Source organism: Peromyscus maniculatus, chromosome X (assembly GCF_049852395.1).
Source record: "Peromyscus maniculatus bairdii isolate BWxNUB_F1_BW_parent chromosome X, HU_Pman_BW_mat_3.1, whole genome shotgun sequence".
NCBI classification, from domain to species: Eukaryota; Metazoa; Chordata; class Mammalia; order Rodentia; family Cricetidae; genus Peromyscus; species Peromyscus maniculatus.
In genome coordinates this window covers 85,982,462-86,010,026 of record NC_134875.1, presented here as the reverse complement: position 1 = coordinate 86,010,026, position 27,565 = coordinate 85,982,462, and the positions used below count along the sequence as shown (strand labels likewise).

Below are 27,565 nucleotides of genomic sequence, written 5' to 3'. Positions count from 1 at the left end.
GTAAGCACTTCCATAGCAAGGCTGTGTGTGTCGGAACAATTACAGCATCCTAAGTAGGACCAGTGACTGCTTGAATATATCGAATGAATAGGTCTCCTGAATGTCCAACATTTTTTTTCTTTTGACATATCTTTCTTTACTTTGCCTCTAAAGTCTAAATTATTACATTTACACACATACATGGTGCTTTCAATCCCTGAAAATTTTCTTTCTCATTTCTTTTATCTGGAATGTCCTTCTCATTCACCCGCCCAATTCTGCTACTTCTTTAGGAACTAGCTCCATGCCACAACCCAAACTCAGATTTCCAAGCATGCTTTGAAGTTTACCTCTGAGTAGTGCTAACAGTTCTCACCCATCTCATTTAAACCCTTGGCATCCCCTCACGTTGCCAAGATGAGGACAAAGCATGGTCAGTTTTAGAAGTATTACTTGAATCCAACTCTATCCATGAATTCCACTAGCCAACATGTAAGTCTCATTTCCTCATTTGGAGGACTGTCATTTCCTTTAAGGCAGGTCTGTGTCTTCTACTCCTTCATCTTTCTATGGCCTTTCTGGAGCTGTAGAGAGGTCTAGGGCCAGACTCCCTGGGTTTCTGTGTGTGATGCACTGGTTATCTTATGTGGTTTAAGGACACTAACCTTCAGCTTCCTCGTATGCAAATGAAGACAACGCTAACATCCATCTCATAAGATTGTGACGATCAGAAGAATAAAGCAAGTTAAAGTGCCAAGTGTAGTATCTAGCAAGTTGTATGCTGCTCTGTTAAAGGCTCTTTTCTCCATTGTTATGATTAGTAACAAATCTTTGTTGCAATGATCCCTTTAAAACTACAAGCAGAGAGTTACAGAGGAAAGGGAATGAAGAAAGGAAGTAGACCACAGGAGATCTGAGATTTTTGTAGAGTCCAAACAAGGTTAGTAGCGCGGCAGGACATTTGTATGTCCGAGTTCCTAGAGCCATGTGACTCTATGAGCCGGGAGCACATGGTTCCACCCGGCGCAGCTTCCCTAACTCTGGCGCTCAGCTATTCTCAGCATCCTGTAGGGGGAGCCAGGAAGCTAGGACGGGGTTTTGGGGGAGGCTGCTGGAAATCTTCCTAAGGGCAAAAAAAAAAAAAAAAAAAAAAAAAAAAATGACACCCCACCACTACCACCGGTCTCCGTGCACTCACTGCCTTGCCTCCTTCAGGACGCATTCCTAGCTCAGTACTCTTCTGCGGCTAAACTGGGAGCTGTCCTTCAGCACCAGGGCAGCCTTGGCCTCAGGCAGGACAGTGAGGGCGTCAGCGGAGTTAGGGACTCCGGACTGGTCCGATCCCCAACCGGCTTCAGTGTCCCCTAGTCATAAGGATGAGGGCAACGCTACCCTGAGAGGTGGCAAGAACCTAAGGAGACGCCTCTTGCTTCTTAGAATTACCCTCAGAAGTCCCCTAGCCCTCGGGGGGGAGCGAGGGGCGGTCCTGGGGAGGGAGGCGGGCGCCGGCTTGGTGGGGGGAAGGGGAGCGCCAGGCCTGGGACTCAGCGTGTGGCGTGTGCACGCGGGGAGCGGTCGGATGAACGGAGGCGCTGAAGTGAATGGAGTTGGGGGTGGACTGGAAACATCCCCAAACAGCACAGGCTGCGGCCGGCGGGGGCTGGGGTTGGGGAGGGGGGAGTCCTGAGGCGCAGGCGCAGTCGGGGCCCCAGTCCCGTTCCCTCCTCCTCCCGGTGCCTCTTTCTCCGCCCTGCTCCCCCCCAAACACACTCGCACACGGGCTCTCAAGGTGTTCTCCGCACAGCGGAAGATGGCGACAGACTGAGGGGGCATGGCCAGCGGGAGCCACGGGGCCATGCCTTTGGGCGGCCGCCACAGCGGTGCGAAGCAGAGGCGGAAGCGAGAGGCGCACTAAGTAAAGCCGGGCGTCCGCGTCCGGCGTCTGTGGCGCTGCGGGGAGCCAGGTGGCCCGCCCGAGCCGGAACTCCGGGAGCCGCCGGTGCAGAGCCAGAGCAGAGGCGGCCCGGGACCGGCCCCGGCAGACGGCCGGAGCACGAGCGAAGCCCGAAGGGCCGGCAGCGGACCGGCCGGCCGGCCTAGGAGAGCGCGAGCGAGGCAGGGAGCTGCACGGAGCGGGCAGCGGGCAGCGGGCAGACGGGCGGGAGAGGAGCGGCGCGGGCGAGGGGAGCGGAGTGGAGCGGAGCGGAGCGCGGCGGGGCCCGCACGGCGGCGCTGAGGGGCGCAGAGCCGCGCTCAGCCGAGACGGCCGGAACAGAGTGCGAGCCGGGGGGCCGGTGGCACGGAGTGAAGTGGCGCGGAGCCCAGGGCAGCTGAGGGGCCCGACACTATGAGGAGTGCGGCGCCGCCGCCGCAGCCGCCACCGCCCCAGTGCCCCGCACCGCCCCCCGCCGGGACGCCGGGCTGCGCCTAGCGGGCCGGGCGGCGGCGCCCCGGCTGCCAGCGAGGGAGCGCGGGAGGGGCGCAGGGACGGCTCGAGAGCGCCCCGCGACTCCGGCCTGAGCGGGGGCCCCCCCGGGCCGGCTGGCCTGCCTCGCCATGCAGCCCCCGAGGTAGAGCCTGGACGGCGCTGAGGAGCGCGGAGCGGTGCGCAGCCCGCCCTCTTGAGACGGCCGTCCGGCCTCGCGCCTGTCTACTCCCTCCAGCCCGGACCCCCCTGAAATATGTTCAGGGGCGCTTGGATGTGGCCCGGGAAAGACGCCGCCGCGCTGACTATCTGCTGCTGCTGCTGCTGCTGGGCTCCCAGGCCGAGCGACAAACCTTGCGCCGATTCTGAGCGGGCGCAGCGATGGCGACTGTCCCTGGCGTCCCTGCTCTTCTTCACCGTGCTGCTCGCTGACCATCTGTGGCTGTGCGCGGGGGCCCGGCCCCGGGCCAGGGAGCTGAGCAGCACCGTGCGGCCGCCCTGGGGGACCGGCCGCGAGCGGCAGCGGGTGCCTCCCCGCGCGGTGCTGCCGCTGCCGCCGCCGTCGCCCGGCGGGTCCAGCGCGTCCTCGGGCACCTGCAGCCCGCGATACAGCAACCTGACCAAAGCCGCCCCCGCCGCCGGCCCCGGGCCGGTCTGCGGCGGCGTCCCAGAGCCCACGGGGCTGGAGGCAGCTTGCACCAAATTGGAATCTTTGCAGAGACTTTTTGAACCGACCACCCCAGCTCCCCCTCTGCGGCCCCCTGACGCCCCTTCCCGTAACCCGGAGTTCCCCGCCGCCAAAAAAAACTTGCTCAAAGGCCACTTTCGGAACTTCACTCTCTCCTTTTGCGACACCTACACAGTCTGGGACTTGCTGCTTGGCATGGACCGCCCAGACAGCCTGGACTGCAGTCTGGACACCCTGCTGGGGGACCTGCTGGCCGTAATGGCCAGCCCAGGCTCCGGGACCTGGGAGGCATGTAGCAACTGCATAGAGGCGTACCAGCGACTGGACCGACATGCTCAGGAAAAATATGACGAGTTCGACCTCGTGCTACATAAATACTTGCAGGCAGAAGAGTACTCTATCCGGTCGTGCACGAAAGGCTGCAAGGTAGGGATTGGCCACCCATGCCACAATAGCTACCTGGCTAGAGGCAGTTTCTGTGGCAGTGGGACCAGGAAAAAAAATAAAGGTCTCCCTCTCTACCCAGCACACCACTCCCACCATTCCCAGTGTAGCACCGTGTCACCTCGAACCCCTCCCTAGAGAGGGACCCGCACGGATTCGGGTCAACTTCTTTTAAGTTTAAGGTTTGAACATTTGAAGGCTGGAGCTTCCTGGTGTACTGCTTGCCACATGGGGGGGGGGGGAGTAGGGCCCTGGACTGGCAAAGTGGTAGCAGGAGAGAGTGTGCTCCCCAGTCTCAACACCCTGGTTGGCCCTGAACCCCACTCCTGGAGTAGGACTAATCCTGGGGCTGGCTGTGGAGGAGGGGAGTGCTCAGCAGGAGGAAGAATATTTGACTACCTAATCCTCACCCTTTGCTTCCTGCCAATGGATGAGAGGCCAGGCCACGCCTGGTGACAGGGTACACCACACTGTTGACCTTACATGACCTGAGATATCTGGCCAGATCCTAGGCAGGGGAGCCCAGGGATGTGTATCTTTTCTTAAGGAGGTAACCTGTAGGCTTCTGCCTTCTGATGAGAGAAGGCTCGGGGAACAGGGCTCATCAGCTTGTGGAAGGGCCATGCCAGGTTGGCGCATCACAGAACTGCCAGGGCTCCTGGATGGTGACAGGAAAATCTGGCTTTCTGGCTGCTAGGGATGGGCACCTAGAGGAAACTGGAGCGTTGGCAACTGCAGAAGGGACCCTCCTAGGGAAGAACTGGGCGTTGGGAGATTTCCTGACCCTCAGTCGGGGTTTTTTCTGTATAGTAGGTAGGTGGGGCGATGCACATTTGGGGCCTGAAGCTGCTTCCCTGTTTTTCCTGCCTGGCCAGGTGGCCTGCTTTGGGGAAGGAGGAGGACAGCAAGGTCAAAAAGGTCAAGTGACAATAAGACCAGGGGGGGTCTCACATTCTGTAGCTGGGGGCCACCAGCTGGAGAGGAAAGCAGTCGCCTCCTGGTCTAGATCATCTCCTTGCAAGGCTTTGAGGAGGGGTAGCAAGCATTTCCGGCAAGCCTTGCTCCTGTGGACTTCTGCAAGGTTCTGCTGTTCTCTGTGGGCCCCTGAGGGATTTGGGGCGGAGGGCTGGGAAAGGAAGGAGTAGCTCCCTGATCCTCACTTCACTTTCTCCTTCTCCCTTTTCCTATTCTCGTAACCTAGCAGTCTCCTCCCGCCTCGCTCAGCCTCAGCTGACTCACTGCCTCACTCACACTACCAAATGAGATATTCCACTTCTTAAAGGTGTACAGACGGGTAGACAGACATATCCAGCCGTGCACCACCAGCAATACTCCAGACCAAGTCACACAGAGAACCAGAGAGGTTGTCACGTTCGTAAACAGTGCTGTCGAAGCGGGCACCGTGTCACATACATCTCCCTACGGTGTCAGAGACATGCATACAATCACATGAAGAAAGACACATACCCTCAGTGAGAGCAGAGAGATATTGTCCCCTAGCCGACAGAATAAAGGATAGCCATATCTTGCTGTCCTCTTTCCAAGCCGATAGCCACAACAGTTCTTTTTCAATCTCCAAAATGAATGAAAACCATGGCACAACTTTTCTATGGGGTTTTCTCCGGGTGATAGTTGGCTCCAAGCTCCTTCTGGCCCCACGCTAAATTAAAAACCCTCACACTGGTTGCTGATACAAAGCAGTTTGATGTCCGAGAAGGCAGTGATTCTCTCTGATTCTGGAGGTCGTCCCACCTCTGTCGAGGGCTAGTTAGCAGTTTGCTCTTGGGCGCGTTCATTTTACTTCCTCTAATCTTTCAGTTCCTCATTTGTAAAACAGGAAAAAGATCCTTGCCCTGCCCAAGTCCCGAGTGTTTTGTGAGATTTAAAAGGGAATGCATGGCTAGTAGCATTTTGTAGTAAGAATCTAACACCTGGCCTAGATGTAACGTTTAGGGGTTTCAATCATTCACACACGTTATGAGAGCACAGCTGCCTAGATTACCTCCGTTTACAGAGGAGGGAACTGAGGCACACAGTTTGCTCTCAACGATGAGCAGGGATTCCAGTACTCCAGCTCCCTGTCCTCATGCTAATCCACGGCCTCCCATCAAGTTCCCCAGGCCCTTTCTCCTGTCTCCTTGTTTCTCTCCAGCAGCAGGTGAGCTCTCCTGCTCTTGCTTGTGTCTCAGGCTGGCAGCAGGGCTGTGGCAGCTCCTAGGTTCTGTGTTTTCTACCTCTTCCAAAGCTTTCTCCTTCAACCGAGGCCCAAACCTATGGTCTTTCATCCAGTTTTCTGACGACACGAAAGAGAAAGGCAGCTCTGATCTCCTTGTTGAAGCCCCATTTCCCCAGTCATTCACCCCACCTTCTCACAGCCTTCCCCTGAGCTCAGAGCCCTCCTTTCAGCCCACACCCCAAATGGAATCCCATGGATCTAATGCCCCACACCCAGAATCCTCTTAAGCGACAGTCTGAAGGCCTAGGAGGATGAGGAGGTTTCTTCTACATCTGTAAACCAAGTCTGGAGGCTGGTTCTTGAGCCAGGTGACCCCCTATCCCCAGGGCCCTTGTTCTAAGTGCCTCCGTCAGATCCTTCCTGTGTGGCCCTAGAAACCCCATTCTCTGCCTCCGAGATGTCTGCCCCTGTTTTGAGCCACCCAGGGCCCCAGGAATCATACCTGTCCTCACTGCTGCCTATGACACCTCCCAATTTAGTACCAGCTGCAACATTTCCTTAATGTGCGACTGACTTCCTCTCGCATAGCAGAGAGATGAGGCTAACCCGAGCCAATGCCCATCCCCATACTGGCCTCTCCTAGGTCTGAGGGCCGTATCCTATCCCTTCCTTAGTTCCCTGTGAATCCCCTCCTCCTGCATACATGCACACTTGACTCCCTTGGCCTTGCCCAGGGTTACCATACAAATCTCCTCCCGGATCTTCATCTTCCTAATCTTGCCATGCCCCTCCTACTGCTGATTGCCTCTCCCACTTCTCTGTCCTCCTCTCAATTCAGAACACTCAGGGCGAGGAGAATGAGGGCATGGGAGCAAAGTCTGGCTTCTTTTCTCACAGCTAGTCCTCTAAGAAGGCCGAAGAGGCCCAAGATGAGGGACATCGTCAGCTCTTTTGGCAGCCATTAGCTGCACTCATCAGCTAGTTGAGGAAGGATGGGATGGTGCCCATCCACTCCAGACTGCCTGACACTCACCTGGCAGCCTGCATGTTTGATACTGGGGCGTATCAACTGATAATTTGAGAAGGAAGCTAGAGCTTAAATTCCCTGGAGAGAGTTAAAGGAGTTTGACTTGGAAAAGAGGGGACTCAGGAAAATATGGCCTCAGATTTCACACCTCAAAAGGATTGTCCTTCTATGAAAGATGCATGTCTTGATTGGCCCCAAGGGACTACACAAAAAGTCCTGCATTCCAACCTAGATTTCCCTTCCTACCAGTGTAACCTTGAACCTATGAACCTCAAGTCTCTGAGCCTCACTTTTTCATCTTTCAAATGGGGCTTATTCATCAGTAAAGCCCCATAAGTTCAGTATTAATGAGAAGTCTGAACAGCATCTAAGCTTAGCACATCAGAGGCTCTCCCTTCTGTTTTTCGTTGCAAAGAAGGAACAGACTGCCTTAGAGCTCCTGTCCCCAGGAAGTATCTAGCCTAATACAAGTGGACTGCTGGGTGAAAATACCATGGAGATGACTCTAGGACTGTATTTGCGTGGAAGAAGGGATTGGATCAGGTGACCGTAGAGATCTGCTTCTATCCAGAGGTTAGACATAGTAGAGTCTGCTCCCTGATCATCAGCATTGGGTGGGAGAGGTTAGTGAAGGAGGTTTGGCCCCAACACCCCCACAGAGGGAGAGGGTGGGGGCTGCCAAAGCCAGCCCCTTGCCTTCTGCCCAAACCCACTGGGGCCCTGCTCTTCCTCCACTCCGGCTGGCAGCTGTTTCTGCCTCACTGCCTTCTCTCCTCCCACCTGCCACAGCTTTCCTGCCAAGCAGGACTCTCAGGCTAACACGGGAGATAATGGGTCCTAAAAGCAAGGGGCTTGAAGTACTAGGCAAAGGGCAGGAGTCTTAAGTTGAATGGTGGTTCTTGTTGTCACCCAGGCGTTCGTTCTCTCTGGCCCAGAACTCTTAAAGCTAGAAAGCGTTCCCTGTCCCTGTTTGGAGGCGGAGGAAAAGGGAAGCCACCATCAATAAGCAGCCTCCTGGGAATCGCAGCAAAGCTGGCCCTAGGGGTGGAGCCTCCAGATCCACAGCGGTTCATCTCATCATCACTAAGGACTGCATGCATGGTGTTCTAGGAAAAGTCAGGGACCCAGATCTAAGAGCAGGCACGGAGAAGACGCAATGCTTACAGCTGGGACAAGGGCGTAGTGAATTAAAGCTGGCAGTGACAAAGCAGCCACTTGTTGAAATGGGCCTCTCTAGATCATTGACCTGCACCCTGACCGACTCCCTCCACTCTGTTCAACATGCCCACCATATTTCAGTGAGCGCTAACTGCACAGAGTTCTAAGAGCCTAGACCCTTCCCAAACCACATCTCACACCACACTCTCTAACCCTCATCCATGTATCCACACACCTCTGCTTCTCCCAAAACTTACCTCTAGTCTTTCTGGCCTGATTACTTCCTGTTCCACTTGGTTCATCTCCAACAGTTGAATGTTCCCATGCCACTCCCCATCTACCCCCAACTTCCCAACCCTTCCAACCTTCACTGCAGATCTCTCACCCTTCTCTACCTCCCTTGCCTCACCTCCTTGGCACCATACTTCTTGCCTTTGACACTCCATGTCCCCTCACCCCTTACATCCCTCACACTCTACTCACACTTCACCTCCCTTACCCCATCTCTCTTCCTGCCCTGACTTTCTTTCATCTTCCAATCATCTCTTCTTTTGCCCCTTTCCCCCTCCCTCCTCTCATTCTCTGATTTCTTTACCCTCTTTCTCCCCTTGCTCCAGCCTACTGAGGGCAGACATATACATATACAGGGCATGCGCACACACTCATATACATAGATCCACACAGGCACACACATCCTCCAGTCTTCATGGCTACTTCCCATCCTTCCCACAAGCTGGTGGCCTGACTCCTATAGTCACCATAGCAACAGGAACCTCCAGGGAGGATGTATTGGTAACTCCTGAAGATGGGGTTGTGGGGAGTAAAGAGGAAGTAAAGGAGCCCAGCAACTTCCTACCCAATATTGATCTGGCCGGAAGTGTCTGCTGAACATGGCAGAGGTGGGGGTGAGGAAAGATAAGAATTGGATGGGGCCAAGATCAAAAGAGAGTCAAGGATCTCTGAATACAACAAAAGGCTGGGAGGGTGCTCCCAAACGATGTGAATGTGTGCTGGTGCCTCCTGTAGTCAGTACCTCAAAGAGTATAACCACTCTTTCGAGTGTGGTTGGGGATGCAGGCCAACACCTGAGACTTGGGGGGTGGAGGTTGTCTTACAAAAACTTCACTGATGAGGCAGGTCTTCTGTGATCCCTATGCTCCAAGGCTGTTTACCTATGGCATGCTTCTGTAGAGTGGCCAGCTAACCTGATCCTCAGCTCCTCTCCATCATGTAGCATGCTAGCTGCAGGTGTGTGCTGAATGCTAGGAGCCACCCCTCCTTCTGGGGACTCTACACAATCTGGGGGCCCACAAACACCATTCTCCAACAATGGTCTGGTAGGACCCTGGAAAATGGTTATGTCTGTATCCCTCTGGTTACAGGGGTACAGGCCAGGATCTATTCGAGGAATGACAGATCAGTATTTTGTCCCTGGGCAGAAGAGAGACTTCAGAGGAGCCTGAATTTATGAGACCTTGAGTCAGGCAGGATTTTAGAGGAAGAGCAAGGGCACCAAGTGGGCTGGACTTGTGGGGAGAAGGAGTTACTACAAAAGGAGAAGAAGGATTGCCACAGCCAAAGTTCTTGCTCAAATGGATTCTGGAACTGGGATCTGGAATCTGAGCCACAAGTTTTTGGGCCAAAAGATGAGTCCAGCTGGCTTCAAAGAAAAAAGGGATAAGAAAAGGAAGGCAAAAAAAACCCCAAGCTTTTGAGAACTTAGGTGTGTGTGTGTGTGTGTGTGTGTGTGTGTGTGTGTGTGTGTGTATACTCAATCTTGACAATATTCCTAGCAGTAAAGCACCATTATTACCCCTAGTTTACAAATGTAACAGTTGAGGTTCAGCAAGAGGAAATGACCTCCCTATGTTACGTAGGACAGGGAGCTGGGTTACAAACCAGTGCACAGATGTGTAAAGAAGATGTAAATATTCTCTGCCAGCTGTTGGAGGCAATGCCCTGCTAGCTATGAATAGACTGTGGTGAGAAGTTGGGCTGGCTATACGGGAGGCTCGGCAGAACCTATCGGGATCTTAGAGAACCCTCTGGAGTAGCTCACATTCAGAAGAAGGGCTCACTAGCATCCTATTTGTTCAGAGTACCTGTTTCTTGTCCTTAAGATTCAGTGACCGATTCTCCTTCTCTTGGCAGCCATTTTTTTGCCTATAGTTCCTCGTGATAAGTTATCCAATTCCAAGTGGTCAGCCTTAAACACATAAACATATGAACAACGTTAAATGGACTTAGCAGATTTCTATGTGTGTATGTATGTATGTATGTATGTGTGAGACAATAATAAAAGAAGCAGCCGTAAGTTTCAGAGGGAGGAGGAGGTAACATGGGAGGAGCTATAGGGGGAGGGGAGGGTAGAAGTGATGTGAATATAGTACAGGAAATCCTCAAAATTGAAATTCAAATTTGATTAAGAAGAAGATCCAGTGACAATCACTGAGGTGTCCTCTACGGATAGTGACAGGGAGATAGGAAAGGGGATCTTTGCAAAGAAGAAGGGAAGAGTGTGACTCCACTTGTCTTGAGAAAAGGTATTTCTGTTATTTTCTCAGTCTCAGTCTACTGGAAGTACTGCCAGAGCAGAAAAGGAGAACGTGCCCTACACAGGCCTAATGCCTGCCGGAGCCCCACCCCATCCCAGCACACACTGGTAGCTGGGAAAACAAATGCAATGAGATCTTGTCACCTAAAAGCCAGATGAGGCCTGGCCTGGAATTTGGATGTCCAGTTCCTGTGCCAGGATTTTGTTGAGTCCCAAGTGTTAGATGCCTCATCTTTGCCTTGGAAACAGAAAGAAAGAGGTGGCCAGTAACATTTCTGTGTGAGAGAAGGGCATGTGGTAGGTGTGACTGTTACTGGGGTTTCTATCTTACTTGGTTTGAAGTGGATAGATAGCACGTCTACCCAGCTAATTTGTGACATGTGAATTATGGCTGCTCAGTGTTCAACTCAAGTTAATTCTTCAAAATTAGTTAATTCTTCAAAATATAGACTCAAAATCTTTAAAAATTTTTTCCTTGATTATTAAAAATGCAGTCTTTGAGGATTTTTGGAAACTAGAAATATAGGAGAGAAAAGGGGCTTAGAGACAGTTAGGGTTTTTTTTATTGTTATAAAGTATACATAACAGAACTTATCATTTTAAGGGTATAATTCAGTGGCATTCGGCACATTGCCATTTCATTACTATTTCTAAAGCATTTTCATTCTTCCAAACAGAAATTTTCTACCTACTAAACAATAATTCCCCATTTCTCCTTCACTCTATTCCCTGGCAACAAGCAATCTATTTTCTATCTCTTTTAACTTGATTGTTCTAGGTAATACACAGAAGTGGAGTCATACATTATTTGTCCCTTTGTATGGCTTATTATATTTTATGTGTTATATAGTATATGATGCTTTTAAGGTTCATCAAAGGTTTAGCATCTATCAGTATTTTATTTCTTCTTCTTCTTCTTCTTGTTCTTCTTCTTGTTCTTCTTCGGTTTTTCGAGACAGGGTTTCTCTGTGTAGCTTTGCACCTTTCCTGGAACTCACTCGGTAGCCCAGGCTGACCTTGAACTCACAGAGATCCGCCTGGCTCTGCCTCCCGAGTGCTGGGATTAAAGGCATGCACCACCACCGCCCGGCTTTCATTTCTTCTTATGGCTGAATAATATTCCATTGTGTGTATATGCCACATTTTGTTTATCCACTCATTTCTTAGTAGGTATTTGGACTATTCTACCTTTTGGTTATTGTGAATAATGTTGCTATGAACACTGTATATTGCTATTTCTTTGAGTATTCATTTTCACTTCTTTTGAGTATATTTAGGAGAGGAATTACTTGGCCATACAATAATTCCCTGCTGAAATTTGATTGGTTTGTTTGTTTTTGAGACAAGGTCTTGCTATGTAGCCTAGACTACCCTTGAATTCATGACCCACCTACCTTAGCCTCAAGTGCTGACGTTAAAGGTATACACCATTGTTTCCAGCTCACATTTCACTTTTTGAGTCATTGCCCCCTCCCCGTTCTCTATAGTAGCTGTGTCATTTTCCATTCCATTCTTACAGTTTGCATTCTGCACCATTTTACGTACATACCAGCAGTGAAGTGAGCAAGGGTCCAAATCTCTACATCTTTCTTAACACTTGTTATTTTCTGCGTTCTTTTAATAATACCCATATTGATGAGACCACATGCTTCCCTAATATTTTATTGTAGGTCTTTTTAGCTTACTGGTACTCTGAGTACCTTTCCATGTACTTAAATATTCATAAGCTCCATCCTTGATGAGTGGATAATATTCTGTCACAAGTTACATAATAGATTTAACAGGCCATGTACTGTTAGATATTTACATTACTGCCAACTTTTTACAATTTTAAGTAGTCCTGTGATGGATATCTTTGTTCATAGATTTGTTTCAGAACTATGATTTTTTACTAATAAAGGCTATCTCAATTCTTTTTACTTATTCCTGTTCTTTGCTGAGTTTTTTGAATCACAAATGAAACATGCTTATTTTATCAAATATAACAATATGGAGATTTTCAAAGAGAACATTAATAATCCTCCTGTTCAGTCTTTCCTAGTTCCACTGCCCTAAGGTCGTGGATGTTAACAATTTTGTGTATACTCTCTCCTTCTCTGTAGGCTTACATAAACATCTATACAAAATGACTCTTTCTTTGTTTTGCATACAAATGAAAGTATAAACATCCATTCTGCAGAATGAAGTTTGAAACTAGACTCACAGAATCACAATATTAACCTTTTTTAATGCTACTGGCATACATTACTAAATCTCTTTCAAATTACTAGATTATTCTAATTTATACCCTTAACAAAAATGTGAGGCTAATTTACTTGAAAAATGATCTAGCCTTAGTTTCTCGTTGGCGTTCCTTTGGTTAGACATTTGTTTTTCTTGTTTATAAGTCATTTGCGATGCTTGTTTGTGAATTGTTAGTTCATGTTTTCTGTTTTTATTAATACTTGGTTTGTTCCCCTTCATAAGGATTAATGATATTAGCCTTTTTCTGATCACATTTGTGGCATATTTGCAGAACTTGCTTGCTTGGATCTTAGAGCTGAAAGGAGAGAATGAAAAGGAAAGGCACTGTCCTAGTCATGTCATATCCTTTATCTTATTTAATTCTTACTCAGCCTTGTAAAGTGTACACATACTGTCCCCATTTTGCAGTGGACACTACAGTGGCAGAGGAGTCAAATGACTTGGAGTCATCTAGCCCATGGAGTTGGAGCTGGAAATTGCATGTTGGCAGACAGCACTACTACTCAATCTGTGCTAGCGTGCATATGACTAAAGCTTTCTACTTTTGTTTTAGGGACATCATTTACAGAGAGGCGAGGGTAGGGTTGTTGCTGTTGCTGTTGTTTTAACAGAACACAGCTTGTTTATTTGGAAAGGGTGGGTCAGGGAGGTCAACAACCTTGCCTGTGCTTTTATTGCTGGCAAGGGCACACCTGGGGATTGGACTGCAGGTCTGTTTGAGTTAAAGATGCTTGTCCCCATCTTCCCACTACCTAGGCTGCTTACTTAACAACCAGCTTCTTGGATTCAAGTTGCACTCAGGAGGTGGTGGGGAAGTAGTTGGCTCATAGTCATAAGCAAATTAGTAGCCATAGCTCCTTTCTAGTGATATGTCTAAGTTCACACAAGTAGTTATTGGCAGGGGCAGAACCAGGAACAGAACCAAGCTTTGGCTAACTACCCATCTGTTGGAGCCAAGGCCTCTTGATAAAGAATATTTGTGGGGAAGGAGCAATTATGTGGCATGCATAAGATGTCACCTTTTTTCTGGTCTCTGGCATTTGAGTCTTCCAGGACAAGGCTATTCCAGATTCCCAGAAGCCCTCAGATGGTAGTATTTGGGACAGGAGAACTCATGCCCCAGGGGCAACAAAAAATTTCTACTGGAGACAGCTTCCAGCCCTGAACTAATTGTGCATGTGTGTAGGGGAAGAAGGGAAAGGAGTGCTTTGGGAGTTTGTTTTGCTTCTTGTTCATTGGTTTACTGGTTTGCATGAATTCTGGCCTTGTATTGGCAAGGCAAGTGCACTACCATTGAGCTACATCTGCAGTCTGAATGGAGTGCTTTGATGAGTGGAAATGATCACTTGTAGTATCTGAATGTACTTTCCTTTGCACTCACTTACAAAGCAAACTCGACTTCTATAGGAAGTGGGGGTGGGTAGATTGATTTTGGAAAAATTATTCTCTATCCAAGTCTAAAAATCTCTCCTCAACATGGCCTGAAATTTGAGTAACAAGGTTTGATGGTCGTGATAAGCTGAAGGGACTGTCCCCAGGGCAGTATGGTTGGTGTGTAAGAACTCGGGCAGTGAAGTACAGGTGTTCTCTGTAGAACAGTTTCTGTGCTGTTCATTGCATTATGTTTGTTCCATTTTAAAGGTATAGGATTTGTGTGTATGAGGGTTGCACATCCAACAGCACACAAGGGCAACTTCTGGGAGTCAGTATCTTCTTCCACAAAATGGATCCTGGAGTTTGAATTTGCTCATCAGGCTTGGAGGCCTTTAATGTATTCTTTACTCTCACTTGGAACCCCACTTTTTTCACATTCAAAATTAAGAAATGGGGTCACTAAGAGGTTTGAAGGACATTGATCATCCTAATTTCTTATAGTGTCTTTGTGGTAGAAGATGCTCAAGAAATGCTAACCACCATTATGATTATCATTGGCTATGAGCCTTGGATAAGTTATTTATTTAAACTCTTTGGTCCTCTCTGTCCTTATCTGTAAAGATTTGTTTCTCCCTCAGGGGGTGATTATGGGGAATCAATGAGTTAATAAATGTCAGGATTAAATGCTTAGAATAGAGCCTGACATATAGTAAGCACTTAATAAATGGTAGCTATTTTCTCATCTTAATTAGATGTGTTTAGTCCAAATGATTGCTTAATACCCAATTGAAATTCTTAACACTGAGGTGGGCTGCTGAGGAGGAGAAAAAGGTAGTGTTTGAAGAGGAGGTGAAGTGTCTGGGGTGGGAATGGGAATTGGAAGCTAGAAGGCAACTGGAGACATTTTGGTAAATGCATAAAGACCTGTTTAGGTGGATGAGGTAGGAGGTGGAGAGAGAGAAAGGACTCCCAAAGTCCGTGCTTCCCATTATAGCAAAAGAAGAGTCACCTTTGACCAGGTCTCACTTCTTCCCAGTCTGGCATCTACCTGAAGGAGGGAGGTGAGGCAGGGGAAGGGAACTGGTTTCTAAGTGGCCTAAGTGATGGTGAAGATGGCGTTCTGTAACAAAACAGGGGTGCTGCAGAGAGGGGAGTGTGTGCAGCTCAAAAGAAGCTGGAGTTGCCCATGTCACACGAGTCATTCCTGTGGTGACCAGCACAACCACTGTGCCCACAAGCCTCCGAAGCTTCCCTCCTCCCACCTTAGCTTCTCTCTTTGTCTGTAAGACTCTTTGTTTGCTCTTTTAGTTTGTGAAGTGCACCAGAGCCCAGACACTCTGATGGATTAGATGAGCCAGGGCCTCTGGGGCAGGGCCACGGGGACTGAGCCTGGCAAAGATAGTCACATCAAGTCTTAGGTGTTTTGCTTTGTTGTTTTTGAGGTTCTTGACTGCAGATGACTTTCTTTCTATTTATTTTTCATTTTATCAAAGTAATACATGTTCCTAATTTTCATTACCTTTATGCTACACATATACATACACATGTATGTGTGTATGTCTCCAGTTGCCCTTGGTTTTGCTCTTCAGAGTTAAACACTTAAAACTTTCCTGGTTGCTTCTGATTCTGCCACCACATTATTAAATGTTATGCCAATATTATAATACTATTGGATTTTTTCTATGTGTACATACACATATAAACAGACAAAAGTCCACCACATACGTATATTTGTGCATGTATATGTCTTTTCAATAATATATAAATATGAATGCTCGTCATTGAAACAGTAGCCTAATTTCATCCTTGAGCTCACTCGAGTGTTAAATATGTCTGATTCTTTTGACTGTTTTTGTTGTTGTTTTGCTAATATTTCTTCGCGTTTCTAAATGGCACATCAATGTGCTATTTCTTGGTTTTTTTTCTGTCTTAAATATCTATTGACTTTTTTTTTTTTTTACAAAAGTCTGGTTAGAAGAAGATTTTGCTCTCTTACTACTGGTAGCACCATATGTGTGCTCACACTTTCCCTCCCTTCATACATCCAATATTGCTATAGCCAAATTTCAGGTTGTAACAGTTTAACTTATTTACATTCATTTTATAACTATTGTTTACATCTAGCAATAAAAGACTATATGATTAACATTTCGTTCCTTGGTCGACTTGCTTTCTTGGAGTTAACAGTGGCCACTTGTTTCCCCCTTTGCTTGGTTTTCTCTGACATTTTGCTAACATATTCCCAATTTCTTCATTCACTGTAAAAGTTCACGAAGATATATTCATAACCCATTATTTTCATTTTTCCTTTTCCTGGAGTTCCTCACATTGTTCAATCTGGGCTAGCTGCTGGGAGTTTGGTTTTCAGGTACTTAGCGAACATCTTCTTGTGCATACATCCTCCAGTCTATATCAAGAGACCCTGAAAAGAACACACATCTAAGTAAGATATGATCTCTGTCCTCAAAGAGCCTAAACTCTTAGTGATGTCTCATTCGAAAGCTTGAACTCTATCCTGGGACTTTGAATTAGGCCATCTCTTCGGTCCTGTACTTGAGGCAAGTCTCTCCCTCTCCTTCTGCAATGAGTTATCAGCAGGTTAAGATATAGTTCCAGAGAGCAAATGGTATCTCAGGCTACATTAACAGACACAGTTTTGAGGACAAGAGGGCCAATAGTTCTATTTCACTTTGGGTCAATAAACGTATTTGAGGAGTGTATTGAGTTGCAGAAAAAACAGAGGCTTTTGTAGCTGAACGACCATACAGAAAAGGGAACTAAAAACTCCATCCATTGAAATGTTGGGAAAACCTGGAGATGTTTGACTTCGTGGAAGCTTTGTGTACCCATACTTACCTCTATTTTTCTTTCCTTGAATGCTTCTTAAAGGGTTGGGACTGTAATTCAACGACAGAACCCTTGCCTCTTGTGCTAAAGGCTCTGGTTCGATCCCTGGCATTCCCTTTTCAAATTCCTACAATCTGGTTCCTTCCTCTGCTGCTCCAATGAAACTGTTCTCACTGTGAGGAGGCTATCTTAATTACCCAAACGAATGTGTTCTCACCTACATAAATCCTTATCTGCTGACTGCCTCCCCCCAGTCTTTGGCAGTCTCTCCTCTCTTAATTTACAGAATGCCACTCTTCTTTTTCTCCTCTAATTGTTTTAGAGGTTCAAAGCAGGGCCTTGTGCATGCTAGGCGAATGTTCTACCAGTGAGCTACACCCCCTAGCTCTCCTCCAATCTCTTAAACCACTCCTTCACCTTTATCTCATTGCTTTCTTCTACCTGCACTTAAGTTAGTGTTTTCCCAGGAATCTACTGCTGTGCCCTTTGTCTCCTCCCTTGAGTTCTATATTGCCTTATCACTAAGGGTGCACTAGGTTACACTGTCATAAAATGTAACCACTGAATATCAGGGGCTTACTACGACAAATGGTTATTTCTTGTATGATTCATGTCCAAGACAGGTCAGCAGGGATGAAACATCTCTTCATAATGATCACTATATAGGGAAGAGGGATCATCTATCTCAACTTTGCTTCCACAGTTAAAGGCAGAAGAAAGAATATGGCAAAACATTTGTCAGCCCTTAAACCATCTCCTCAGAAGTAATCTGTATCACTTCAAGGCATGTTTGATTGACTATGTAAAGCTTATGACCATGCCTAACTTCAAAAGGAAAGCATAGTCCTACTGTGTCTCTAATGACTAAACCCTTAGCTCCCTATGACTCAAGACTCCTATCTTTTTTTTACACTTAATTTTTTTGGGACAGTGTCTCATATAGCCCAGATTTTCCTTGAATCCACCATGTAGACAAGGCTAGCCTTGAACTTGCAGCCATCCCTTTTGTTCTGCCTCCTCTCTAAGTGCTAGGATTATTTGGCATGTGCTACCACATCAGGTTCAGACCCTTCTTTAGAGCTCAGGCCATTAGTCCAGCTGCACCCTTGACATTTCCATCTAGTAGACCGCATATACCTCAAAGTCACATGACCCCAAGTTGAATTCATCTTCTTTCTCGGGTACACCCCTCCCCAATTTCTTTCCTTAATAAACGAAACCAGCCAGATGTGGTGGCACATCTTTGATCCTAGCAGTTGGGATCAGAAGACTTCAAGGCCAACCTTGGATACTTAGTGAGTTTGAGAGCAGCCTAATCTACATGAGATCCTGTCTCAAAACAACAGATTTTTAAAAATAAAATGAAATTAGTATTTATCTTACCATACAATCTGGAAGTCTAGTAGTTATCCTAGACCCCTCCACCGAGACTGAATTCATCTGTAAGTACTCTTGTTGGTTTCACTTCATTAACATCTCTTCTCACATCTACGCCTTCCTCCCAATTTTTTTCCCTCAGGTGAGAAAATTTTAAATTTTATTAGATCATTCTCATAACCATTGTGAAACCAAAAGTCTCACAGAAACTTTAATATTGTATTTTAACATTCATTCATTTAGTGTGTACTATTGCTAACCTCAATGTTAGGGGAGGTTCCTACTCTCATAAAATATATTTTTCCCTTATTACCTTCACATTATTTCAATACTTGTATTATTTTTGTACTCTGAAATTGTAAATTCTGCTCCTACTGCCTTAGTTGAGGCCCTCATAGTATCTTATTCAGACTTTTGCAATAATCTACCTTGTCTCCCTGCCTTCAGTCTCAACACTCCATACTCCACACTTGCAGACAAAAGTCTGAAAAGTTAGTTACAAAAGTGATAATAAATCTCTCCCCAAGCCCCCAAAACAGGATCACACAAAATTGCCCAGACTGGCTCAAATTTGTGATAGTCCTGACTAGCCTACAAACAGCAGGGATTACAGGCCTGCACCATCAGGCTAGGCATAAACATATTTAAATAAGCATTTCTTCCAGCTCATTAAAAGCACTCCAATGCCTATAGGAAGGATCTTAGTTCCTCCCCAGTCTCCAAAGCATGTTGATGTGGTCATGTCCTTCCTGTGCATCCCCTGCTCCTTCATAAGCTCCGGTTCACACCTTCTAATTATTCTGAGCTACCTGCATTATCGGAACCCAGCATTATTGCCTACTTGCAGGTTATTATGCCTGCTGATTCTTTTGCCTGAAGAGTGCTTTATTCCCTCTCTATTTCACCTACTGAGCGTCTACCCCCCACTTTTCAAGTCCTAACTCAAGCCTTCCCCACATGGAGATGTGTTTTCTGTCCTTCAGCCTTCAAAACACAGTTAATCATTCTTCTCTTTATCCTACCATGGTGTCAAGTACATTCGACTTCACACAGAAGTTGATACTAATTAATTCACATGGTTGTTTCCCTTGCTCAAGACAGGAATCTTGTCTTATTCATCCCGTTTATCTGTAGCTCCTAGCATAGAGCCAGGTACTCAGATATCCAGGGTGTGTTTATTGTATGAACATATGAATGAGGAGACTAGATTCAGAGAAGTTTACAAATTACTAAGCGCTGGCCCAAGGAACAGGACTGTGAATGTTATATATGGCTCCAGAAGAGCTAGTAAGATACACGAGTGAAGTCACAAAAAGGTATTTCTTTCAGCTCCAGAGAAGGAAGAACTTCATTAATCACTAGAGTTCTCTGAAGCTATGGGCTGCCCTATGAAAGAGTGAGCTTTCGATGACAATGTTTACAATTAGAAGCTGGATGGCACTTCACTGTGATGTTTGGGTGGATAATGTGGTGGAGTGATGACTCTCACAGTCCTTTCCATTCTGGAGTAGTTATGAACTTGCCTCCTCTGCTCATCTAACTGCCATCACTCATCTCATTGGCACTGTTCATCTAGATTATAGATACTCCTCCTCCATTAGTCCACCCTTGGCCAGACTGGGTACCTCTAGCCTTCGAGCAGATGGTCTAAGAGGCTTGGAAGGATGAGGACCCTCTGGACTGGACTAGCTTTAGGCTCTCACCCACCTCTTCAGCTATCCCCCCCCCACCTTTCTTTCAGGCCAGACCAGGCCACTGTGACTCATAGCTGCTCATACTAAGAAGGAGGATAGCTGTTGCTTATAGACCCTTAAGTAAAGCCCTGTCATTACCTAGATTTGCCCCGTAATGCCTCTAATCTGATTCTGACTTTGCCAATTCCAGCAGACTACTGCTATCTGCAGAACTACATCCATGCTTTGACACTGACCTTACTCTCTTCTGATCCAACTCTGTTGGAGTCCAGAGTAGAAAAGGAGCACTTTTTCCTGCCCAGTAGATTCCCTCCCATAACTTAAGGTTTGCTCATAGATGCTGGCCAAGAAGGCATCAAGTCAGTAGCCAGGCTGTCTCTCACATCTCTAACTCAGGCATTCCCTTTTTATGGAGCTCAGTTTTCCTGTGGGTAAAAGCTGGAGTTAGGTTGGTAGCTTGTATCCCGTACCTTTTGTAGCCATAGATTTTGTCCGAAGCTCAGACCTCCTTGCTGCTTTGCTTTTACAAGCACTGCAGCTGCGGCTCCTGGCCAGGGGTCCCACGGGGACATTACAAAGATAAGCAGCCATGAAGAAAGGGTCTATAGGGAAGATTTGGATGGGGAAACAGACCCTAGGGAGAGAAGTGAGTTGGAAATCAGGAAGGAAAATGCTTGCTGCTTGGTTGGAAAATAACCGAAGCTTTCCCCTTGGAGGGCTTTCCAGACCCAAATCTAGGCTCCGCCAATGGCCTCCTCTCTCTAAGCCTTCTGGCCTTGAGTCTTGACTTTGGGGTGTGACTGTGCATTTACACAGTCCTCTATGAAGTTAGACATTTCTTTCTAGAGGAATGTAGATCTGAAATGCCCAGGCCAGGGCTACAAGCCAATAAGCTGAGGATAAGGCTAGCTGGGTCATTCTAGTCCTCTGTAAATTGACAATTGCAGAGCCCAGGAGGGGTGGGGATCCCCTTTGTCTCACCCCTCCCGTTTGAGGGGTGGTTCTGTTGCCCAGCTAGGAGGAGGGGTGAGACAGCCTTCCTAGCTTCCTTTTTGGGTTAATTGGTGTTCCCTCTAGTTACTCCCTGTTTCCTTCCCCTCCCAGTTCCCATAGCAACTGGGCTGTAGCAGCCAGAACTTGATTGAGACCTGTGGTGGCCCTACTGAGGTGGGGAAAGGGGAGCACTGGTAGTTCTGAGTTTCCTAACCACCTCCTTATCCCCATCCCTGCTCCCTCGAGGGTATAGGATGGTTCCGCTCAGAGAACAGGAGACAGCTTTTCTGACAGCGCTTGAGTTTGAAGATTCTGAAACTGTCGAATAGGCCTGGTTCTCAGTTCTGTTCCTGATGTCTGAATATCCAGCCCCTGGTGTCTGGACCCTCGTTAAGGGTCCAGTTGCTGATGTGAGTTTTCAGTAGGAAGATTCCTGAAGTCGGAATTATGAAACCTGGTTCCTAGTTCCTTTCTCTACCGTTATTTTATATGGTTACATTTAAGTTCTTCTCCCCTTTTTAGGTCTCAGTTTCTCTATCTATGTAATGGTAAAAACTGACATTCTCAACCCTGGCTGCATGATGAAAATTGCCTGAGGTCATTTTCCAATTACAGATGTGTGGGGTTCTGCCTGCAGGGATTCTGACTTTGTTGGTCTGAATGCTATGTGAACTGGTGTATATATATTTAAACTCCATAGTGGTCCTGATATACAGCCAGAGTTAAGAATTGGAGAGCAAAAGATCTCCACAGGTCCCCCAGCTTTCTTTACCTGGTTCTAAGACACTTCCTCCTCTTCCTACAATGCTCACCTCAGCAAGCCTTTCTAGCCCTTTCCTATTCTTCTAGAGGAGTGCCCGGACCTCTTATCACAGCCCTAACCAGGCAGCCACCTGACACAGGCATCACACTGATAAGACAGGATAAGGTATACAGGATGATCCTGGGAACAGGGTTTCAGAGTCTAAGGGGGGCTTATTGCCAGGTGGAAGCACTGTGAGTCAGACTATTATCACCTGAGACAGGCCCCAGGCCACCTTAAAGCATATGGGCCCGCAGTGGCTCAGCTGGCCAGCTGTGGGACTTAGGAATTAGATTACCTCTGAGCTCACCGTGGCTCTTCTACTTCTATTCCCCTCATTAGCTTCTTGCCTCTTCCTGCCTCACCACCCACAGGCCTGGTGTCCTCCCCAGGCAATCTGCTCACCCACTTGTTGCCATGGTGACTCCAACTGGGGGTGTGAGGACTGAAGGGGGGTCGGCTAATTAAGGAGAAAGGCCATACTCCCACTGTCAGGCCACCCCTTCTCCCTCCCCCACCTCTCAGATGAAGGGAGTGCCCAGACTCTAGTTTGTCACTGAGCTAATTGCAAATGCCTGTGAGGAGAGCAGGGCTGTCACTGGGAACTCCTCGTCTAGAAGCAGGAACACTGGACTGGAAGACTCTCACGGGGCCCTCTGAGTCCCGGCTCCATTGATGAGCACAGAGCAGGGGGCTGATTACACAGTTCGGGGAGAGAGTGAGGTGGGCTCTTGGTCCAGGCTCCTAAAGTGGGATTGTGACTATGGTCCAAAACCCAAAACACAGTTTGGCACTTAGGGGCCCAGAAGATGGAGGGGCTTCTTAGGTGCTGGGGCCCTTGGCTCTTGAGATTGTACTTTTTCTTTTCTGCCTCCCCTTTCCTCCATCTAATCGCCCCTTGGCTCTTGAGATTGTACTTTCTTTTCTGCCTCCCCTTTCCTCCATCTAATCGCCGATCCTTCTTTTAACATGTATCTTTCTCGTCTATTTTTGTCCTTGTTTATCCATCCCCACACTCTCTTGCTCCTATCTTTTGTTACTCCCTTCCTTAACCCTTCTCTCAGCATCCCGCTCTTGCCTCCATCTTACCCCTTCCGCCTCTACCTGAGCTTATCTTCCTGCTCTTCTTTACCCTTCTCTCACATGCCTCTCACTCTTTCCCCTGAACCTCAGGTACAGCCTCCGTCTCTCCTTTCTTCACAACTGTTATCTTACCCCAAGGATCACTATCATCTCTTCCTGTGTACCCCAATTTTGATTACCCTCTTCCTTACACACCCTCTCTTTTACTGCCGATACCCTTACCACCTTGTTCCTGCCCTCTCTACCCTTCCAGCTCTCTGCCCCTGCCTCTTACCTCTGCTTGTTCTTCTTCACTCTTCCTTGACTCCATTCTCCTTCCTTTGTAGATATGTTTCATCTCTGTTGTTTCACCTTTAGAAATTTGTATAAATAAAACTGAAGACGTGTGCATTAGACATGTGTGCAAAGATATCCAGTGAAGCACTGTTTTATCATGGTCACAACTTAGAAGGAACTCAGATGTCCATGAGCAAGAGTTGACTCACCTTTCCATGCCGGTCATCTGAAGCCATTCTCTTCTCTTAGTCCATGTGTACTTGTTCATCTCTAGCTTTGCTAAAACTGTTGCCTCATTGGCACATCCTACCTATAAAAATCCTTCTTTGAGTCCAATCTTGTTTTTTTTTTCCTGAGACAGGAGTTCATGTTTCTTTGGCTGGCCTTAAACTCACTATGGAGAGAAAGATGACCTTGAACTCTTGATCCTTCTGCCTCCAACTCCCAAATGTGGGGATTACAAGCACACCACCACACCCAGTTTATACAGTTCTAGGGATTGGATACAGGATGGAATCACAAGCACATCACCACACCCAGTTTATACAGTTCTAGGGATTGGATACAGGATGGAATCACAAGCACATCACCACACCCAGTTTATACAGTTCTAGGGATTGGATACAGGATGGAATCACAAGCACACCACTACACCCAGTTTATACAGTTCTAGGGATTGGATACAGGATGGAATCACAAGCACATCACCACACCCAGTTTATACAGTTCTAGGGATTGGATACAGGATGGAATCACAAGCACAACACCACACCCAGTTTTTGAGATGACAGGGATTGAGCCAAAAGTTTTGTGCATAAAAATGCAAGGACTCTACTAACTGAACCACATTCATAGCACTCAATCTCAACTGCGATCTCCTCATTGAAAATTTTCCTTGTTTACTATTAGCCACAGTGAACCATGATTCACCCCTTGCTGTGGAATAAATCCTATTTCGCAGATTGTTAGGTATGTCTACTCGTGAAACTGGAGTTTTCATGAGAGAAGGGACCCGCCCTCAGTTACTTATCCTGTTCATTCAGTCATAAGATTTTTTAAATGTATGTTATGCTGAATGCACAGTGGTTAATAAAGAAGCTCACAGTCTTATATGCAACTCACAGTTTAGTGGAGCTGACAGAAACTAAAAGAAGAATTCAGACAAAGTAGCATCTGTGGTGAAGAAACAGTTAAGAATAATTAGGGCTGTGTCCTCTGATGAGAGCAGTGAAAGAGACACTCTCAGCAGAAGTGATATTTAATCCGAGCCTGAAATATGTAAAGGACTCATGTATACCAAAGGTGGGGTGAAGAACATTCCAAGCCAGCAGATCACATGTGCCAAGCCTGGAGGTAGAAAGAAGTAGGGCACATTCAAGAAAAAGAAAGAAAACCTGTTTTGTGTGGCATGATGGGCTTGAAGAGAGATAGAAAATGAGGTTGGAGAGAGATGGGCAGAGGTGTGCAGGGCTTTGAAGTCTCTGCTTAGACATTAGGCTTTTAGTCTAAATGCATCTAAGGGCCTGAAGCAGCGGAGTAACATAATTTGATAGCAGCTTGAATCCACTCTTATTCCCGTGCAGTAGATTGGAACAAGCAGAAGTGGAGGTGGGAGGCATCTGTCATCCAGGGGAGAGATTTATTGTGGCCTTCAAAAAGGCGTGGCTTTTGCTTCCCCCAGGAGACATTTGACTGAGGCTGGGGACATTCTTTGAGAGGAGACATTGCTACTGGTATCTAATGTGTGGAGGCCAGGGATGCTGCTCAGTATCCTACAAGGCACAGCACAACCCCTAAGACAAAGAAGTATCTGTCCCAAAGGGCCTCAAGTTTCTGTGGGACACCGTAGACTTGAGGAGAGACAAGGTGTGGTGCAGGGGGGCTTTCTCACTAGAACCAGTGCTGGGGGTGGGGTGGGCTAGGAGAAGGAAGGAAAGTACACTGATGAAAGCACAAAGGAAGATTCCAGAAGCAGTGGAGCGGTGTGCGTGATGGCTGCTTGAAAGCAGGGCTGAAGCCAGCAAGACAGCCTGGATTAAGTAGAGCTCGGAGACACATGTGCTGCCTGGCAAGGCAGATTCCAGTGTTTATTCGGAATAACCCCTCACATTTGTATTGCCCTTTGGAGTTGATAAAACATTCTCATATGTGCCATACTGTTTAATCCCCACTAGTCCAATGAGGTAGAGCATGAATTAGTCTCATCTCTTTCTTGAATTTCGAAGCTTAGCGCCATCAGCAAAGGAAATGTTTATCAGGTTGAATGGAACTGAGATTTGCCTCATTACATATAGGTAACCTCAGAGGAGTCAAAAGGCCTCTTGGAACCACCTGTAAAATGATAGAGTTGGATGAAATGATTGGTAACGTTCCATCTATTCTGACACAGGATTAATTTTGTGATTTTGGCTAACAATTCTAAAGCTTGGATGGTGGTGGATTAGAGGACTCAGGAGCCCTGGCTATCTTAGGGGAGGATGCAGACACTTCCAACAAGGCCTCCAAACTCCAGGGTTAAGTTGCCTTAGCCCCATAGAGAGACACAAGAGCCCCTCTCCCACATGGCACATGAGCTGATGCTGTTTTGTTTCTTCTGCAGGCTGTCTACAAGGCCTGGCTGTGCTCAGAATACTTCAGTGTGACCCAGCAGGAATGCCAGCACTGGGTGCCCTGCAAGCAGTACTGCCTGGAGGTGCAGACCCTGTGCCCCTTTTTCCTCCCTGACAATGAAGAAATGGTGTATGGAGGCCTCCCTGGCTTTATCTGTACAGGTAAAATCAGGGTGCTGGGGAAGAGGGGGGAGGTGAAAGAGGTTAGGGGCATGGGGACAAGAAAGACATCAAGGGGAGTCTGGCTGGATGGAGGTCAGTGGCAAGAGGAATGGGCAATCAGGTCCCCAGTTTGAGATAGGGCCAAATGGAACAGGACAGAGAGACCTGAGTGGCTGTATCTACTCAGAATATGCTGCGCCACAAGTCACTCTGGAGAAACTGGTGTCGTCCCTGTAAGAAGGGGACTTCAAGGGGAGATGTGAGGGCTGGCAGGGAGGGTTTCTTTAGTAGGGTACCTGAGCCTCAGCTTTGAACATCCCTTTTCCAGATAAGGCAGAGCCATCAGCCCCCTAAGCAGCCCCCGACACACACACCTTCCTTATCCGTTGGCAGGGTTGCTGGATACTTCACCAAAGCGGCCGGAAACCAAGTGTTGTGACGTGCAGTGGGTGTCCTGTGAGTCGGAGAAGAAGAAGTTCAAGGAATCTGAACCCCCCCAAACCCACCACCAGCAATTCCACCATTCCTATTTCCACCACTACCAACAGTACCAACACTACCACCCCCGCCATGAACCCCCGAGCCGTGTCAGCAACAAGCCCTCCCTGCTGCCGGTCTCTGGGGGCTCGTGCCTCAGTCCCAGCAGGATCCGGCTCTGTGTTCTTGTTCTTATGCTCCTCCATACCGTAGTGTCCTTCTCCAGCAGCCAGGGGGGTGGGGGCCTGGGGTTGGAGACACTGCCTGCCCTAGAGAAGGGCCTGACCCAGGAAGAGTGACATCAGGGAGGGAGGACAGACCTCCACCACACACTGATGTCGGCTCCAGCCCTGCTCCAGGTGGGGTGGGGAAAGGGAGGACCAGGTGGGGGGTGGGGGAGACGCCAGGGGGACCAGATACTGCCCCCAATCCACCCCTTCCCTAAAAGCAGCTCCAACAGAATGGCCAGAGGGCCCACACGGAGCCTGCAAAACTCACCCAGGAGAAAAAGGTAGGAGCAGCAGGTGTCCCCTCCCAGGCCCCCCCCTGTGGGGCTTAGTAAAAAACGGGGAGAGTGGGGGCTGGAATCGCCCCCTCCTGCCAAGAGCCCTGACCCCAGGGAAGGAGGCTGCTTACCCAGCCTCAGCCCTTGAGGGAATGTTGGGGGCACAGAGGGGAGGCGTTCTCCCCCCTCCACATTCCTTTCCTTACCAAGATCCTTAATTCCCTCCTGCCCATACCCCTACAGGTGACGGCAGACAGTGTGCTTGCCCTCCCGCCGCCTGAGCACACCCTGAGTGTGGGGCCGTCACAGGTGACGCGCCCGTCCGTCCGTCCGTCCGACTGGAAGCTGAGGCCCACAGGGCTGCAGCTAGAAAGGTGGCCCCGTTGAGGCGCCCCCACCACCCTAGGCAAGGAAGGGTTGGACCTGGGTGTGGAATGGGTGGTGGAAGGGAAGAAAGCTAGGGAAGGGAAGACGAAAGGGGAGAGGTAGGACAGAGCACGAGGAGATGGGTGGACTACGGCTACCTGGCTTCGGGGAGGTGGGGGTTAGTGTTGAGGCAGGCTTCAGAACGGCCCCTCAAATCAGAATGAGGTGCCTAAGGAGACCCCTGGGGAAAGAGCCCAGGAGCCAAAACCCAGAAGGCTGAGGGCACATGGTTGGACTGCCGCTGT

At 48.1% G+C, this 27,565-nt stretch overlaps 1 protein-coding gene across 1 annotated transcript; it reads left to right on the top strand.

Moving 5' to 3' along the window:
• The first annotated feature begins 1,735 nt into the window (after positions 1-1,735).
• On the top strand, positions 1,736-26,767 carry Nalf2 (NALCN channel auxiliary factor 2). Its single transcript, XM_042268670.2, has 3 exons — positions 1,736-3,518; positions 25,741-25,912; positions 26,306-26,767. The coding sequence occupies exons 1-3, from the start codon at positions 2,661-2,663 to the stop codon at positions 26,686-26,688; spliced, it is 1,413 nt and encodes a 470-aa protein (XP_042124604.2). The 5' UTR covers positions 1,736-2,660; the 3' UTR covers positions 26,689-26,767.
• The last annotated feature ends 798 nt before the right edge of the window (positions 26,768-27,565 follow it).

What these genes read in the sequence shown, in the direction of transcription:
- Nalf2 (XM_042268670.2), top strand. Translation starts at nt 2,661, where the DNA reads ATGTTCAGGGGCGCTTGGATGTGGCCCGGGAAAGACGCCGCCGCGCTG. An exon ending in CGTGCACGAAAGGCTGCAAG is followed by an intron (nt 3,519 to 25,740) that starts GTAGGGATTGGC and finishes TTTCTTCTGCAG; the next exon opens with GCTGTCTACAAGGCCTGGCT. An exon ending in CCCTGGCTTTATCTGTACAG is followed by an intron (nt 25,913 to 26,305) that starts GTAAAATCAGGG and finishes ATCCGTTGGCAG; the next exon opens with GGTTGCTGGATACTTCACCA.